Raw genomic sequence first — 19,188 nt, 5'->3', positions numbered from 1 at the left:
ACTTTGTAGACTTTTTGGAATAGCAAATAATAAGTTTGTTTCATATTTATTCATAATTTAACTTAACGGCTGTTCAGAAGACTTTTTGTTCCATTTGTGTAAATAAATGATATTTTCATTTTAACAGTGGCTCACTCGCACATTCTCTGACTGCATTTCTTTCAGTTTCTGCGTTTCATTCATTCAGTATCTGTTCGATCTAAGTTTTTCTTATTTACCCAAGGAAACGTAAAAGTTATGCATAATATTTCCAAGACCTTAAACTTAGCTTATGTAGCTTTTCATGTGTCGGTTGGCATTCCGGCTCTTTTCATAGATCCGGATCTTTAGGCAACTTAAAGAACTGATGTTTGTTCGGATCCGAACCGGATCTTTGCAATTCAGTCGGGAGACGACGATACGTGGCGAATGTCTTCGAAGGGTACATTTGCAGTAGTTCACCCAAAAAATGGGTGATGTAGTCGATAACTTGCAAATTCTGCAAGTTATACACGTTGATGTAACACGTTGTATATCCTTGTATATCTATAACACTTTGTATATCAAGCAACGTCTGTTTGTTCACGGAAAAGAACCGGTTCTTTAAAACGAGCCTTTCGGAAAGAGCTGTTCGTTTGTAAACAACTCACACATAGTCTGTGCTCCGTAGCTGGCTGGCTAGCTTACACGGCTATAACGTCACAGGTGAGCTTCTGCTTCAAGAAAAGGATTATAAAAAGCTGCAGACGCAAGACTTGGCTGCCTTTTTTTGTTCCACACGGACCTACCTACTGTCATTCAGCTGTCATACGGGTTTGTAGCCGGAGAACGCGTTCCGAGATGACATCTGCACTTGCGACAGCGAGGAGTCGTCTGAAGTAATTTCGAGGTTCAGGAAGGAATGTACTGAAAAGTTGGCCTCTAAAGTTTTCAGCAACTAACACAACCAGCCCTCCTGCTTCGGCTGCGTCCGAATCGTCGCCGTTCGCCGACCCGCTGACGGGATCGAAAAAAGTAAAGTTAGCCGCGACTGTTAGCCTAGCAGGTAGCTGGGCCACCGAGCTGGATGCTGACGGGCTGTTCCGTCCGGCCTCAGGATGGGTTCGCTGTTCCGGGGAGAGGAGATGTGTCTGGCCCAGCTGTTCCTCCAGTCCGGTTCGGCGTACGACTGCATCAGCGAACTGGGAGAGCTGGGACTGGTGGAGTTCAGAGACGTGAGTCGATCAAGAGCAAATTCTTCTTTTACCGTCACCGCAAAGGCATTTATAGAAGACCTGAAACGCATACGATAATACAGGCGTATTATGAAGATACCATGACACGTTTGAGATAATGTAATAAAGATCACGTTTTATAAAATTCATTCCACTCATTTGCCGGTGTTACTTTGGTGGTTCCGGTTCATTTTTGTTCCACACTGAATAAGGAGTTTAAAAAATAAATGATTACCGTGGCACGTTAGTGTTATAAGTTCCGTGGTATGATGCAATAAATACATTGATCAGCCACAACGTTATGACCACGTGCCTAATTCTGAGTAGGTTTGCCTACTGCATTACATTTACATTTACAGCATTTATCAGACGCCCTTATCCAGAGCGACTTACAATCAGTAGTTACAGGGACAGTCTCCCTGGAGCAATTTAGGGTTAAGTGTCTTGCTCAGGGACACAATGGTAGTAAGTGGGATTCGAACCCGGGTCTTCTGGTTCATAGGCGAGTGTGTTACCCACTAGGCTACTACCACCCCAGATCTCATTTAAGTTGTGAGCTGATGCTTTCAAGGCAGGACATTGCTCAAAGCAGCTTGCCACCTTGCGTTTTCCCCCGTAATTCATCCTGATGCAATACACACATGATGCATGGTGGGCTCCATCAGTACCAACATGGACTACACTTCTAAAGAAGCTCTTTTCTTGGTTTGGACACGGGGCAGCCTGCTGTCCCTGTGGACATCAATGAGCCCTGGCATGCCATGTTAGGTCCTGACCAGTGCACATCAGGATCATCCCACAAGAGCTGCACAATTTGTCCCTTACACCAAATTTACACCTCAACCTCTCCCAGGACCTCACCTTTAAAACAAAATATTTACTTGGTGCCTAATAGTCCACCTTTAGCCAGTGCCATTGCAGCAAGATAATCAATGTTAGTTGACAAGTGTGTGCAGTGCACTGATGTCTACAAAGATTTATGCGATAAGTCCTGTCTGTCACATGTCTGTAAAAGAAGGACGGACGTGAGTGTTTGAGCAGTTTCACATGGCTCCATAATTAAAGTGAGAATTATAGCTAATGACATGAGTGAAGTGTGACTGATGAAACCCTCAATGTTAGGGGAGTGTATTGGCAAAGATCTCTCCGTACAATACATATCACGATACATGGGTCAGGATATTGTACGTAAGATGGGACGTCACAGGACCATGGCCTTTCTACGCTTTTGTTTTGCATAGCGGCCATCTGTAAGAAGAGATGTCGCTGAGCCATGACATTCCTGTCCCTTTGTTGTGCATGAAGATTCAACACCTCCGTTTTACATGTCTTTTGTCGGATGACATTGCAACATTTGCTGGTCCTCCCCTGAGCCAAACGTGTGAGGTGTCGGCCGTCGGGACCGCCCACTCTCTTTGTCTTCCGCAGGCGGGAGGCACCGGGGGCGTGACGTCAGAAGCAACAGGTTCTGATTGGTAGCCTAGTGGGTAACACACTCTCCTATGAACCAGAAGACCCAGGTTCAAATCCCACTAACTACCATTGTGTCCGGACTTTCCGGTTTTCGAGTCTGCTCTATCCTCTCATTTTTTCTCATGGCTTTTTTCTCTGAAAATATCAATATTGGATGTCCGTGTATAGATACAATATCAGCACATAAAATATCGATATTTTCTAACACCCCTACTCATTGGACACGGTCATGTAAAGTCATGTAAAGGCTGGTTTTCATGTTACATGTCATCCATTGTTATGTTTTGCGTGGTGGCTGTTTCTGCCATAGGGCTGACATGAGACGCTCAAGAGAGGATGGATATAAAGACACCAGTAATTCATCAAGGGACATCTGACATATTCTTCTATTTCTCTCCAGCTCAATCCCACGGTCAACTCATTTCAGCGCAAATTTGTAACGGAGATCAAAAGATGTGAAGAGATGGAGAGGATTCTGGGTAAGAAACCAAAAGTCACCTGGTGTATTAACTGGAATAGGTCTGATGGAATAAAGGAACTTGTAAATGATCAAAGTATTGCATATTTTCAGCCTAGTTTCATACCATGTTTTGTAGGTCTTGTTCTTGACTTTCTCCACTAAATATGAGACTTCTTAAGGAAAAGAAAAGCGAATGGCAGCTTAATTGGAAGGCCAAGCTAAGAAATTAACGGTGGTCCAAACGAGGTAGAAAGATTTCAGGCAGTGCAAGTGAAGTCCTTACGAACAATGGCGCTGTGTAGCAAGCCGTAATTTTCCCAAAGCACATCCAATTATTGATAGATTTATTTAAGCAGGCAGTTTGCTCATGGAATGGAACAGAGAAGGCAATGCAGTTCCGTCTTTGTTGCATGAATATCTGCTCTCAACTTAGAAAATGGATACATGAATTTAAAAAAAAGATATAATTGACATTATATTCTGCCTTATTTTTTTACTCTGATTACTTCCTGGCACTGGTGGTTGTTTAATCCATAAAGAGCCTTAGCTAAGCCATGTAATATTTGAATTACAGGATACCTGCTGAGAGAGATAAAGAAATCAGACATCCCGCTGCCCGAAGGCGAGGTGAACCCAGTTGCTCCCCTCCCAAAACATGTCATGGTTATAATGGTGAGTTCTGTTCTCTAAACCGTCAGCACCCTGCGTCTGTATCTTCAAACACAGGCCAGCCACAGCATTACAACCACCTGAGCAATACAGCATCCATCCCACCTTCCGTCACCCTTTATCAGAGAGTCTCAGTTGAGATTCACATTATTATCTCAACATAAGAATTTGAAGGCCAAGCCTTGACTCTGCTACTGCTTTGACCCGTGTCCAGCCATTTCACCACTGTTACCACACATTTTACTGTCATCCCCATTCAACTCATTTTGTCTGCATTTGTCTGCACTAGCTGTTCATGTGCCAATTTTACCCATCAACGTCATCACATATGGGAGTCTGTCACATAATTTAACCAGTCTAAATGTGTGTGTTTCCTGATTATTACTAGCCATAAGTTAGGTATGAAGTTTCAAAATAGTACTAGAATGATATATGAGATCTCTGATCTCTGTGAGTCCCTTGACAAGCAGATCATGGATGCCAGCTTCGTGTACACAAAAAAGGAAACCTGATTACCATAAATTCCAGACTATAGAGCGCACACATATACAGGCCGCAACCACCAATTTTTAAAAAGAAATTTTATATAAATAAGCTGCACTTGCCATAGGTTTCAGTTTCATAGACAAGTTCAGTTTCACAGGTCCCCATTGAAACATGGAATACATTTTTTTTTTTCAATTAAATAAATTCTGTTAATATCCACAACTTCATACATACATACAGGACCATGTTTTTAACAGTACTAAAGTTGTACTAACAGCCTGAAGGTATACCATTACTTCATCACACACTTTCTTGCCGAAAGTACAGGAACCGACCAGCAAAAGTCATTGATCACTATCGCTATTGTCCTCCTGTGCACATCAGGCAGTTTGAGACGTATACAACCAGGACTTATATTACCTTCTGCTTCCATCCACTTTCTGCCATGACAAGTGCAATTTCCCACTTGTGGGACTAATAAAGGTTTATCTTATCTTATCTTATCTTGAAACGTCATGGCCAGAGGGAAACTCCGGCCCCCTCAGAGCTGAAATAAGAGGTCAATTAAAAAGCATCTTCACAGCCATACCTTTCAAGATAAAAATATGATTTTGGCAGGTGGAATGCTGAACTTGTTGTCTCGTTGCTGAGCAGTTGTGGTGTTTATGGGATTTTGTGGTAAAAAGCTGAGCATTAAAGTTGGGATGTGAGAAAACACAAATAATAAATCAAACCAATTTTCTTACGCATTTTTGTGCAGGGAGGCCAATTAGAAAAGTCTTTGCTTTAAGATGGCGCACGAGTGTACCAGTTTTCTTTCCACAGGAAGAAACAAGCACATATGCTGTTTTTGGAAAATCAGCATTGTCACTGTTCAGCATATGATAAAGTCCTTATCATTGCTTCAGATGGAACTTCTTGTTTCATGTGCTTTATCATGAACTGTGTTCGAGCCTGTTTTGGGAAACTATAATTTCCACCAACTGGTGTTACAAAACTTCCAATATTTTGTATTTCCAATACATGGGTGTGACTGGAGTCACCCTGAGTATGCCTGTGAAATTTGGTTAATAATGCTTACCACACTAAAAATGCCCTTGGCCATTTCAAGACTGTGTGAGTTATCAAAAAAAGCTTTGCAATTTTGCATCGTGTCCTCAGACTGGTCAAGCCCCTGTAGGGCTTAGTCTCTTGGTCTCTTAGTTCCTCACCATTAGCCACTACATCAAAGGAACAGCTCACAAGCCCTGCTGATTTGGAGATGTCCTCATCCAGGCATGTAGGATCACAAACACTCCACTTTTCCTGCTTTCAACACATCAACGTCAAAAAGTTTCTGTTCATTTACCGCCTAGCGGAGCCGACAGTGTCGTTCACTTCACCTGTAAGTGGATTTGACAATGTGTCCAGTAATTTTTTATGATTTGGATACCTGGAATAGGTACTTATCTGTACTTGAGTGTACTTCTTTCCCAAAATGAAATGTGATTGACAGGCAGACTGAAATGTGGATTCGTTTTTTTTCCCATGGTTTTGCAGGAGCAGCTGCAGAGGTTGGAGTCTGAGCTAAGCGAGGTGACACGGAACAAAGAGAAGTTGCAGAAGAACCTTCTGGAACTGACCGAGTATACCCACATGCTACAGATCACACGCAACTTTGTGCAGCACAGCACAGAGGTGGGTTTTGAGTTGTGATACCTAGGGAGCCTTCCTCCCAAGGCTGGCTGAAACGGAACTGAAAAATCTCAACTAGGATGCATACAGTGGGCCTTTGATTTCATTAAAGCTCAGTTTTCTTGGGGCCTCTGAGACTAAGATTCTGACTAAGAATCTTAGTCAGAATTAAGTTCAAATGAGCTACATACATGTTAGACAGTACATAGTGAAACAAAACAACGTTTCTCCAGAACCTGGTGCTACATGTAACAGTTAAATTTTCAACAGTATTTAGAAAAAGTTTTTTATAGGACAAAAGTTCTGGTCATATGCGACAATAATCCAGCATATTCTCAGTATGTCTGGACTTGGGTAGAGAAAAGAGAGAAAACGTCCATCTCCTAAAAGCATGTTACAAAAATGTTTTTTCTGATGGGACCAAGACCGAACTTTCTGGCCCCAATTCCAAAAGGTACATTTGGCACAAAACCATCACTTCACACGACTAAAAGAACATGGTGAAGAATGTTGGTGGCTGTATCATGTTTTGGGGATTTACTTACAACTAAATGTTGTAAGTAAATCAAAAGTGTTTTAAGGGTGTACACACTTTTACAACCACCTTTTTGTACTTTTTTTTTGTAATGGTCATAGGTCATATTAAAGGTGGGAAAAGTTTTGAAATTATTTGTTGTTCTGGAATTAAAGCAGAACAGTTTGTTCCTAGAGAGAGTACAATTCATTATTCCAGGGCTAGTGGCCTAGGGACAAAAAAAACAAACTTGATGTGCACTCACAGTGAGAATGAAAAGTGTCCTGTTTCTAAGACAAACACAACCAATATGGATCCTGAAAAAGTGACATGTATCTTGTTTGAGTGACACTATTGCAGAACAACACTTCAACCAGATGGTTCTCGTTTTTGTTGTACATCCTTCCTTTTGTATGGTTTCACAAGGGAATTGATTGAAATGGAACTATTTTAACTGTATCTTTTTACCTTTTAGCATTTTCACTACATTATGAAATTTTTCACGGGCCTCAGATGTTGAATTTTGTTTTTCTTATTATGTTTAGCGAGAAACCAGGCAAACTCATTATGAGGAATTTCCATTTTTGGAGAAGGACTCCATGATGGATTACACCAGCATGCAACGACTGGGGGCCAAACTTGGGTAAGCAGGAGTCGCTACGTTTGAACGCTCATCACGTGTAAAAAAACAAAAAAACAAAACAAAAAAACATTGTGTTGTCTGTAACTTTTCCACCCATGCTTATAAATTTCCCAAATTACCAAAATGACCAAATTCCAAGATTTGATCAAATGCACAAAAGTCTGCTTGCTATATGGCCAAAAGGTGACTTATACTTATGACTTGTAGTAATACCCTAATAATAATAATAATAATAATAATGCAGAATTAATATTTCAGATATTTAAGCAAATACATTTAAATATAATAAAAGGTAAAATTATGATGTCTCTCTGTCCCCCTAAACACAGCCTGCTTTCATCCTTCTGTAGGTTCATATCAGGACTGATCCAGCAGGTGAAGATTGAGGCTTTTGAGCGCATGCTCTGGAGGGTCTGTAAGGGCTACACTATCTTAAGTTATGCAGAAATTAATGAGTGCCTTCAGAATCCTGACACGGTAAAATTCTTCATGTATATAAGCATTTGAAAAAACAACAGTGCTTAAGTCAATGTATTTCTTCTATCATGAGGTCTCACCAGATATTTTTTTAGGGTGAGGTGACCAGGAGCGTGGTGTTTCTCATATCCTACTGGGGTGATCAGATTGGACAAAAAGTGAAGAAGATTTGTGACTGGTAACCTAGTTTTCAAAATTACATAATTGTCTGATTGTTTAGTCTGTGGAAGTTCTATATTTTTGTGTGAATAAACCTACACTTGTATGTATCTTATTTGTGTAAAATTTTTATTATTATGAAATACAAAGTGTGTGAAGTATTTTTCTCTTCCATTCCTTGCCTTTTTTGTTCCCTAGCTACCACTGTCATCTGTATCCATATCCTAGCAGCAATGAGGAGAGAACGGATGTAGTGAACGGACTCAGAAGCCGCATCCAGGACCTGCATACCGTGAGTTTTCCTCTTGTTAAAATTTTGGCGATGACTGGGCAAATCACTATATGATCTCGAAACATCCAGGAACATTTAGAACAAACTCCAGGTGACAACAATCAAGGTAATTAGGAACACAAAAGACATGGAACACCAGGAAAATCTGACACTCTGTGCCATGACGACATTTCATTTCAAGGGATTTGGACAATTTGTTTAATCTGGGTGTGGCATTTTTTCTAATCTCATATACAAAGCAGTCATAGTTTGCATTAATTTCATATATTTTAACTCTTCTTAAAATTGTGATTAAAAAGGTGATTACTGCATTATGACTTGCTTAGAACTTGGGACTTGATTTGCCCATTTTGAAGCAATCTCTATTATTTTTAAATTAATCTTGTGACCAGTAACCAAAGGTAATTTTAGAAAAAATAAAACTTTGTGGAAAAAAGGTAAACCTTCCTTTGATTAAATGAATATCAGAAATTAAAATGTACATTTACAGCATTTATCCAGAGTGACTTTCAATCAGAGGTTGCAGGGAGTTACAGGGTATGAACATGTGACTATTGTCTTCTGGTTCAGAGATAAGTGTGTTACCAGGCTACTACACCATAGTTCATGAATATCTCAAATTATTATGCACTGCTCATAAAAATTAAGGGAATTTTTTTTATTTGAATGAAGGAAATATTCTTAGTAAATACTTTGTTCTTTGCATAGTTGAATGTGCTGACAACAAAATCACACAAAAATTATCAATGGAAATCAAATTTATCAACCTATGGAGGTCTGGATTTGGAGTCATACTCAAAATTAAAGTGGATAAACACACTACAGGCTGAACCAACTCTGATGTAATGTCCCTAAAAACAAGTCAAAATGAAGCTTAGTAGTGTGTGTGGCCTCCATGTGCCTGTATGACTGTGGTGCAGACTAACTCTGGCCACCCCACACCATTAATGACCCACTGCCAAACCAGTCATGCTGGACATGCTGGAGGATGTTGCAGGCAGCAGAATCAGTCTGAACCTGCTTTCATCTGTGAAGAGCACAGGGTGCCAGTGGCAAATTTTGCCAATCTTGATGTTTTTTGTCAAAATCCCAAAGTGCTGACCAGTGTTTGGTAAGCACAACCCCCACCTGTGGACATCAGGCCCTCATACCACCCTCATGGAGTCTGTTTCTGAACGTTTGAGCAGACACATGCACTTATGTGGCCTGCTGGAAGTCATTTTGCTGGCTCTGGCAGTGCTCCTCCTGTTCATACTTTCACAAAGGCGGAGGTAGCGGTCCTGCTGCTGGGTTGATGCCCACCTAAGGCCTCCTCCACGTCTCCTGGTCTGTCTCCTGGTAGCGCCTCCATGCTCTGGACACTACGCTGACAGACACAGCAAACCTTTGTGCCACAGCTCGCATTGATGTGCCATCCTGGATGAGCTGCACTACCTGAGTCACTTCTGTGAATTGTACTATCTGAGCCACTTCTCATGCTACCACTAGAGTGAAAGCACCGGCAGCATTCAAAATTGACCAAAACATCAGCTAGAAAGTAAAGTGTTTAAAGTGAAGTGATTGTCATTGTGATAAACAGCACAGCACACGGTGACACAACGAAATGTGTCCTCTGCTTTTAACCTTCCCCCTTAGTGAGCAGTCGGCAGCCATGACAGGCACCCGGGGAGCAGTGTGTGGGGAGCATCGTGGCACCTCAGTAGCACCTTGGCGGGTCAGGATTCAACCTTCTGATTACGGGGCCGCTTCCTTAAGGCCACCACTGAAAGCATAGGAACTGAGACATGTTCTGTGGTCACCACCTACAGAACCACGCCTTTATTGGGGACGTATTGTCCACCTGTTGGCTATTCCATTTGCACAACAGCATGTGAAATTGATTATCAGTTTTGTACATAAATATAGTAAAACATTCTGAATATACAAACACTTTGAATATGCCAAAAAATATGGCTACTCACATATTAGTGCTTTCATCTGAATACAAATATATATATTTTTTGCTGCCAAGTTTGAAATCTTTGCACATTCCTTAAATGTGAGTGCGTGTGAGAGCATGAGAATTTGGCATGACCCCATGGTGGCAGAATTTCATGGCCAGGTTCTGGTGGTCATCTGACTGGGCTTGTGTAAGAAGACACTGTTAGTTCTGGAGTGTTGCATCATTATGAGATGAGGTAATGAAGGAATTGCAAACATCTTGTCTCACCACATGATGTTCATCAGGGCAGTTGTACCGTCTGCAGTGATGTTCTGCCCTTTGTTCCCACATGGTCACATGTGCAGTAATCACAAGACTCTTTTAGCTAAGCTTCTAAAGTGAAGGCTTTGCCCCCCTCTTTCTTTCATTTATGTGTGCTCAGTTTAAAATACCATGAGAACAAAGCAGGAATGTGGAGGTAAGGGTTTGTATTGAATCAGCTTGAAAATATTGTGCCCATTGCCACCCCACCCTTTCCCCATCCAAAAGTTCTGTAGTAGTATAGCTGTAAAATTGAAATGTAGAGATTTCCCCTGTCTGTCATGAAACCATACACACTCACACTGCATTTCAATGCTTCATAAAGACTTATTAAAGTCATATTACTCATATTTAAACTACTCACAAAATAAATCTCCTTCTATGACTATTGATCAGAGGAGCATATGTTTAGCAATTTAAAGAGTAGCTTTTTTGAGAACAAATATAAAGTAGTCAGTGTCCAGTTTGTATAAAATTGTAACTGTTCTGACCCCTCAAAATTAATCTGTGTGTCTAAACCACTGGCAAAAACAATTTGAGTACACCCCTAAATGTCCACATTGTGACCAAAGTGTTAATAACTATATAATAAATGTGAGTGGTGAGTACTCACTTTAATGAGATACAGTATCCGTACCATTGGTGAATCAAAGGTGGAACCCCAAGGTGACACATTGACACTGCTAGTCCACAACAGTAGTGCTGAAATAATATAACTATTAAAAAAAAAAAAAAAAATTAGAGTAGGAGTATCACTATGTTTATCCAAGTTTTTTTTGGACTGTGTATCTCTAAAATGTCTCTAAAGTGTCCTTGTTTGCATTAGCCATGTTTTCCATCCCATTCTTGTAAAGGCCAAGTATGCCCATTTTGAAGGGAATTTTCCATGTTGGGTTTGCTTGGACTCTAAGACTTACCTATAAGTGTCACAGATTGCTTGTTACTGGTCTTCAGAGAATCACATGAAGCTCATCACTATTCCTGCGTTTGCCACTGGGATCATTTTCATTTCTGTGGAAAATGTTTTTTCCATGGAATTAATACTGTGTACTCTGATATGTATGTGCAGGGTATTCTATAAATCAAATCTTAATACAATTTTTAGCCAGACCTAATATGGTTGCAAGCATTCATATTTTACAGTAAAACCTATATTATTTACGTCCATTCACGTCCATTCGTTCTATGCTTTTAAGTGGTAGGATGTAGTTTAATCATCTTTGTATTGTTCATTATTATTTTCATGCAGGAAATGTTTTTATATAAGTATCCTTTGCCACAGTGTGGGTTCCAGTGACTGATCTGGGGTACCATGTGAATCTTGGTCATCAGGTTCTGCACCGGACAGAGGACTACCTCAGACAGGTGCTGAACAAGGCGTCAGAGTCAGTGTACACTTGGGTGATCCAGGTGAAGAAGATGAAGGCCATCTACCACATCCTCAACCTCTGCAGCTTCGATGTCACTAACAAGTGCCTCATTGCGGAGGTCTGGTGCCCCGTCAACGACTTGTCTGTCCTTAGGAAGGCATTAGAAGATTGCTCAGTAAGTGAACTGAAAGACGTTGTCGTGATTCTTGGTTTTGAGGAGTTTAGAAGAGTTTCATGCTGTTTGTGGACATTTGTGTTTGCTTTTTTTCCCCCAGAGAAAAAGTGGTGCCACAGTTCCATCCTTTGTTAACCGTATTCCCAGCAGTGACATTCCACCCACTCTCATTAGGACCAACAAGTTTACATCAGGATTCCAGAACATAGTGGATGCCTATGGAGTGGGCAGCTACAGAGAGGTCAACCCAGGTCAGACTCATTCATTACTCTGTTGTTTCTTTGACTCCGTTTCATTTGAGCCTCTTCTAACATTTTCACTTTTCATTGTTACAGCACCATACACCATCATAACATTCCCTTTCCTGTTCGCGGTCATGTTTGGAGACTTGGGTCATGGCCTCATTATGTCACTTTTTGCTCTCTGGATGGTGATCTATGAAAACGACCGCAAGTTGAAACGTTCGAGAAATGAGGTTGGTGGGGGATTTTTATAGAGTTCGTCTCTACTAAACAAGCACGCAGCACCCTCTAGAGACTAGTCTTCTCTTGCAGGACAAATGTTGTCCAAATCAGATTTTTTTTGTGAACCATGACCATGTGAACAGAACAAATCAATTTTTTTGCGCAACTTTAGCATCTGGTCATAAATTGGATACAAATCTGATTTTTTTGCAAAGTGACCTCAGTCTAATAAGATCATCTGAAATCATGCGACTTTTACTCTCATTCAACCTCTGTACACGGGCGGAAGTCACCACATCTCTGCATCTGTGTGTCAAACATGGAGGAACATATCAAAATTCCTTTTTTGATTCGTTTCTACTTTGTTTCACATAGGGGTGTTTTTACTCTTATGAAACACTTGACCATCTGTACTGCTGCACATTTGCAGAACCTTACATGCAGATAGAATGAATCCGCTAATGACAGAGTGCACAGAAGATAGCTTCCGCTGCTATCACCATTCTGGAGACTGATTTCATGCATGAATACAGTTGATGTCTTTGTTTTTGTGCATGTGTCAAGTCAGGATGGTTCAGACTGAAATCTGATATTGGCAACATTTAAATAACCATTCTAAGGAATCGGACAGAAAAAAAAACAGAATATTGAATTGTATCCTGGTTGTGTGTGACGAAGGCAATTTTTTCTCTCTCAGTTCTGGAACACCTTCTATGATGGCCGCTATATAATCCTCATGATGGGCCTGTTCTCTATTTACACGGGTCTAATTTACAATGACTGCTTCTCCAAGTCCCTTAACATTTTTGGCTCTAGCTGGAGTGTGAGAGCCATGTTTGCACAGGATAAGTGGACGTGAGTAACCATCTTAAAGTTGGCATTCATCGACACTTTCATTCATTCTGGTCATGTTGGTTCTTCATTTTCAAATAAATTGTGATTTTAATATAGTTATTTATTCATATAAACATTGCCAGATTTATGTTGTACTTTTATTTTAAAGGAAAGAGATGGTTAACACAAATGCGTTTCTCACACTTGACCCCAATGTCACTGGGGTCTTCAATGGTCCCTACCCTTTTGGGATTGATCCGGTGAGTTTCATGTTGTTCACTGTGCAATTATAAACTACAAATGAAAGATACTACTAAATGGACAATATTTTAATTGTTGTGCAATGGCTTCCATTTTATTCCATCTAGATTTGGAACATGGCATCAAATCGGCTTACATTCCTTAACTCGTATAAGATGAAGATGTCTGTGATCTTAGGTATCATTCACATGACCTTTGGGGTTGTGCTGGGAGGCATCAATCATATGTGAGTAAAAATAAACACTGTATTAAATCAAACTGTACAAATTATGTGTATATATTATTAGCCAGTGTTTGATTGTTGACTCTATGATTTCCACGCAGTCACTTCAGAAAGAAGTTTAATCTCTTCTTGATGCTCATCCCTGAGCTACTCTTCCTACTGTTCCTCTTTGGCTATCTGGTTTTCATGGTTGTATTCAAGTGGCTGGCGTTTTCTGCCGCAAACTCCCAGGCAGCCCCCAGTATACTCATCCACTTCATCAATATGTTCCTCATGCAAGGGGACACTATACCACATCTGTACTCTGGACAGGTGGGGATATGCTGGCAGCAGGCGAATAAAGCACACATTTCATTTTCGGGGTGTATGTATTGACCTGAATGTCTTTTTTTTTCTCAGAAAACATTACAGGTGTTCCTGCTGGTCATTGCCCTGCTGGCTGTGCCCGTCTTACTACTGGGAAAACCAGTCTATCTCTACTGGCTGCACAAAGGACAGAACCGGTTTGGTGTGTATAGGGTAAGTGTTTATCACTTGATTTGCATGTATTCATGTGTGTGAGAGAGCAACTGTGAAATTTCTTATTAATTTCAAATTTTGTGAAAGGTATCCTGATCTCTTCGTCTGTAGGGCTACGAGCGAGTGAGGCGCACCAGCGAAGAGGAGATGTCCCTCATGCGAGCGCATGACATGGAGGAGGGCAGCAACCATGACAGCCTGACCTCAAGTGCAGAGAGCCAGTCAGATGAGGCAAGCTATGTATTTGTCTGTTAGCATTATAGGTTTGGGGTTTTAAAATAAAGAAAACCTTCACACAGCAGCGTTAGACTGGACAAATCTGCTAATGTCTGTGTAGCACTTTACTACGACTGGTCCAAATCATCATTTTTGTGAATGTGTTCAACAATCTAAATAACAATTTTTTTTATTGTTTTAACAATTTCCAAAATGCAAAGTGAACAAACATTAAAATCTAAATCATTATTTGCCGTTACTACCCTTTGCCTTCAGAACAGCATAATTTATTTTATGCACTTGCACAGGGCATATATAGTAGGATTGCTTATCAGGGATAATATCGATCAGTTATACCAAAAAGGTGCTAATGATATTAGTTGAAAATCAGTCATTTACCAATGTGTAGGAGGCTTAAAACTTGGTTGGGAGTGGTTATAAAGACTGAACACAGCATCAAGAAACAAGTTCTACTGAATCAGCAAGGTCTTTCCCATACAATGATATTAAAGCAGGCTCTGTTTTTTTCTTTTAAATGTGCCATTTTAAGCTCTTTTGAAGGTTATTGTTGAGGATAGTGGTTGGAAACATGAAACTCATCAAATTATTTCCATTTGGAATCTGAGGGTAGATAAACTTAACTATGCAGGAAAACACTGATTTGGAATATTTGGCAACAGTGAAGTATGGTGGAGCTATGTTATGCATCACTTCTGGTATTGAGTGGCTACTTCCAGACGCCTTCCTGATTAGATGCATTTCACTGCGGGTTGTACTGCTGTAACTAAGCCTGTTACTAATACAGTCTTGAATCTCTCTTGATGGTAAAAGGATAGTTTCTCCAGTGTTCATCCTGCTTTTTTTCTGCACCCCAGTTCTTGTGTTTTTAAGAATCTTTCTGGAATTCAGTCGTGGTGCAGAATTACAGCCACTTTGATCGAGCCCCACAATCATATTTCCCAACATGCGCCTTTTCAGTGTCTGTAGCTTTAAATGCTAATAAGGAGGAGAGAGGTAGGACGAGTAGGAGAGCGGCCTATAAAGGTAAACAGACATTCACAGAAATGACGTCATCACCATTCACCAACCACAATGTCTGGCGCAGACAGGAAGTGAACCCACTGGTTCTTAAGAGGTTCTTGCATGATGGGAAAAATATGTTCTGTGGTCATTTTTACATTCAATCACTAAGCAACTGCAATGACATCATAAGGGGACAAATTGCAGATCAGACCGTCTGAGCTCTGCTCTCTGAACGGCGAAGCAGAATAATCTCACAAAGTGGTATTTTCATGATAGGGGACATCTACGTTGCTTGTCCTTGTTTCCATGTTGGAGGTATGGCTGTAATTCCTCCATGAAGACCACTTCTGCTCAGACTTTTCCAGACAGTTGATGAGTGTACCTTGGTCCTGCTGGTTTGAGCTGATAGCACTGCTGGACATTTTCAGATTTCAAAATGAATTAAGCTTGGTGTGTTTTGTGTTTCCCACCACTGCGTCTACGATCCTCAACAATGACCAGCAATGATTTATTTGTTTCCTCAAAAGAGCTTAAACCACAGACTGCTTCTAGACTAACCCTTTTTCTTAGGTGCACCACATTTTCAACGGCATCGCATTTAATAACACCGTTTTACAGAATTGCCAATATTGACATTTAAATGCTAATTTTTTTTTCATTTGAGGCACAATCCTACAACATAGGTAATTTACTGAAAATGTGCTTAACATGTTTCACTGAGTGTTTTAAGGCATTTAACTTGATTATCATCTTGGACTGATGACCTGTTTGCTGCTGCCTGTTGCTGAAAGGCAACTGGGGGAAGGAGATGTTTGGCCAGTACATTTATCGCTGTATGTAATGTGTTTCATAGATATGGTTTTTCAGCATTTAATTTCTATGATTTTACTTAGAATTGCGTGCTCAGGTGATTCAATTTGTTTAAGGCAAAAAATGGTGCTGAGGTGGTAAAACAGGGACTGAGTTGTGGGGGGAAAAAAACTTTGATCATTAAAAATTCAGTTAAAAAAAATATAAATGACATGTAACACGTGTCCCAAACCCCACAATAATGCGGGTTTTCCCCTCCATTTTTTTTAATCGCTCAACTGAGAAATTAGGTCGCACTCTAGTGCCCTGCTGCTTTGAAATCTTTGTATGGGAAACACCATGCTGAGGCACTATAAACTTGTGTCTTGATTCTGTGCTCAGTGCATCGATGCATGGCATAGAATTGAGGTGTGTGCATCTATTCAAGTTTGTATCTGTCCTCTTTGCTACAGTTTGACTTTGCTGACATATTCCTGCACCAGTCCATTCACACCATAGAGTACTGCCTCGGCTGCGTCTCGAACACTGCATCCTACCTACGACTCTGGGCCCTCAGTTTAGCTCACGCACGTAAGTGTGGTTTACACATATTTTCCATGTGAACAGCACTAATATGAGACTTCTCCCTTCCTTTGGAAAATATTTTGTCCTAGACTGGAGTAGGGGTGGCCTTGCGGGTAAGGAACCTGACTCGTAATCAGAAGGTTGTGGGTTCAAATCCCGAACCGCCAATGTCCCACTTAGGTCCCGTTGATCAAAGCACCGTCCCCACACACTGCTCCCCGGGCACCTGTCATGGCTGCCCAGTGCTCACTAAGGGTGATGGTTAAATACAGAGGAAACCTTTTGCTGTGTGCACAGTGTGTGCTGTGCTGCTGTGTTTCACAATGTCAAAAACAAAGCACTTTTGGGAGCATATTGTAGCTCCAACTGTATTGTTTTGTAGCTATATTGTGCTGGTTAAGGCTGCACATGGTATCAGAATCATCCATTTCCATCCATGAAAAACAATTTATTGTGCTATTGACTGATTGATGTGTTCCCCATACAGAGCTGTCAGAAGTATTGTGGGCCATGGTGATGCGTGTTGGCCTCCGTGTGGGCAGTAGGGTGGGAATCCTGTTCCTGGTTCCTGTGTTTGGTCTGTTTGCAGTGCTCACTGTGTCAATCCTGCTGGTAATGGAGGGTCTGTCCGCCTTCCTTCATGCTCTAAGACTACACTGGTAAGGAATGGTATTAACAACCTAGATTGTAATCTGTTGCATTCAGTTCATGCCCAAATGCATTTGCAGGGCCCAGTTGAGAACATTCAGAATGTTGCATGCATGAGATTATGGTTAATTACTTTCTAAAATCTGTTCTTTCTCAGGGTTGAGTTCCAGAACAAGTTCTACAGTGGAGCCGGCACAAAATTCTCTCCCTTCGCTTTTTCTCTCATACATACTGGCTTTGAGAATGATGGTCTGCCTTTATAGCTGCTGAGGATCTGTGCCAAGGCTGGTCTCTTGGAATGGGAGTCATTGTTTGGGTGTTTTGTTTGGAATATTAAATTGTGTAAACTTTTTTGCACTGACTGCCTTAATGTAATTTATGACCAAATCTGATCATGTCTTTTGTCACCAAATTTTTGGAAAAAAAAGTATGTAATCTGTTTTTATTGGTTCAATCAGAACTAATTTTTGCAGGGGTTTACATTTATAATGATGGATTTTTTTCAGCACTAAACTTTGTGCTGAATGTACATCCCCTGAAGCACATCCCCTGTTTGAAGCAGTGCTTTCTGGGCAATGTCTCTCCTTATCTTTGCACATTCCATGAGTGGCGTGAATCATCCCTTTAGAGGATATTATTGTGCTGGGCCAAATAATTCTTTTGATTTTTATATTTTGAGCATAATTACTAAATAATAACAATAAGACTTGTTTCTCATGTGCACATGTTTCACATAATTATTTGTGGTTCATATTATCGTGGTTGAATGCAAACAAGCATTAACTTGGTTTCACCAGGAAGATGAGGTTTGGGAGACTCACTTTTAAAAGGAAATAAATTAACATCAAATATTTAATTATATACATTATTGTAATTTTATGATTTGGACTAAGTGTATTAACTTTTTTTTACCCTCACTCTTATCACATGGGTATGTACAATTTGGCAAGTTTTTTGGATTTTATGATTAGAGACTATGATATTTTCTCGGCCATGTTTTTGATTATTATTTGTTTTATACTTAATTTTTTTGTTCATTTGTTCATTTATTTCCCCTGGCAGTAAAGTATCACAGAATGTGAAAATAAAGCTAATGTGATTGTGTAGTGAGTCAAATGTTTTCTGTGTGAAAAAGTTTTTTTCTGGTTGTTTTCTGAAAGATGATCTTGCAAATATATCTAAAAGATATCACCCATTTATAAGAGTTGTCCTACCAAAAAACATACTTGTAAAAACATCTGTTTTATGTGTATTTATGAAATAAGAACTATTTATGAAGTGTGCTTTTATTTTTTTTTAACTTAACCTGCCATGGACCAGCACCTTTGTCAGAAAAAAATGAGAATTCATAAATTGTGTCAAAAGTGTCAAAAACCTTCAACATCTAAAACGAATTGTTCATACTGATTTTAAAGGTGCATAATAATAATATTATAATCTTTATATGTGAAAGGTTTGATGTATTTAAATAACCGTATATCAACACGCTATTAGGTAGCTACACTCCAGCACACCCTCTCAGATCAGCAAATGAAATGAGACTGAAAATTCCCTCTTCACAGGGTCTCCGATCCCAATCTAATCTATTCTCCTTTGTTGTCCCTGGCTGGTGGAACAACTTACACTGCTCCATTCGACTACCACCTTTAAGAAACAGTTGAAAACCCACTTGTTCAAAAAGTATTTCAAACGAGTCTAACACACGCATACACACTCACAAAAAAAAAAAAGAAATTAGAGTAGTAGTAATAATTATATACTTTATGTCAAAAATGATTGATGGCATATCTGTATGAGGA

General features: G+C 40.1%; 1 protein-coding gene across 2 annotated transcripts; it reads left to right on the top strand.

Moving 5' to 3' along the window:
* Nucleotides 1-607: 607 nt before the first annotated feature.
* Nucleotides 608-18,500, top strand: atp6v0a2b (ATPase H+ transporting V0 subunit a2b). 2 transcript variants are annotated; one of them, XM_028996313.1, is made up of 21 exons: nucleotides 608-993; nucleotides 1,076-1,193; nucleotides 3,067-3,145; nucleotides 3,701-3,798; nucleotides 5,821-5,958; nucleotides 7,015-7,112; nucleotides 7,463-7,589; nucleotides 7,685-7,767; nucleotides 7,947-8,040; nucleotides 11,615-11,827; nucleotides 11,928-12,078; nucleotides 12,163-12,302; nucleotides 12,989-13,146; nucleotides 13,295-13,385; nucleotides 13,494-13,612; nucleotides 13,711-13,921; nucleotides 14,009-14,128; nucleotides 14,240-14,359; nucleotides 16,630-16,747; nucleotides 17,229-17,400; nucleotides 17,547-18,500. In XM_028996313.1, the coding sequence occupies exons 2-21, from the start codon at nucleotides 1,077-1,079 to the stop codon at nucleotides 17,650-17,652; spliced, it is 2,553 nt and encodes an 850-aa protein (XP_028852146.1). In that variant the 5' UTR covers nucleotides 608-993; nucleotide 1,076; the 3' UTR covers nucleotides 17,653-18,500. The 2 variants fall into 2 exon arrangements, with proteins under 2 accessions (XP_028852146.1, XP_028852145.1); XM_028996312.1 differs by having other exon boundaries at nucleotides 608-1,193.
* Nucleotides 18,501-19,188: the final 688 nt, after the last annotated feature.

The sequence above is a fragment of the Denticeps clupeoides genome, chromosome 11, assembly GCF_900700375.1.
Source record: "Denticeps clupeoides chromosome 11, fDenClu1.1, whole genome shotgun sequence".
NCBI classification, from domain to species: Eukaryota; Metazoa; Chordata; class Actinopteri; order Clupeiformes; family Denticipitidae; genus Denticeps; species Denticeps clupeoides.
Note: the sequence above shows the minus strand (reverse complement) of the source record. Positions and strands in the feature narration are given on the sequence as shown.

What these genes read in the sequence shown, in the direction of transcription:
- atp6v0a2b (XM_028996313.1), top strand. Translation starts at nt 1,077, where the DNA reads ATGGGTTCGCTGTTCCGGGGAGAGGAGATGTGTCTGGCCCAGCTGTTC. An exon ending in CGACTGGGGGCCAAACTTGG is followed by an intron (nt 7,113 to 7,462) that starts GTAAGCAGGAGT and finishes ATCCTTCTGTAG; the next exon opens with GTTCATATCAGGACTGATCC. An exon ending in TTTGCACAGGATAAGTGGAC is followed by an intron (nt 13,147 to 13,294) that starts GTGAGTAACCAT and finishes TTTATTTTAAAG; the next exon opens with GAAAGAGATGGTTAACACAA.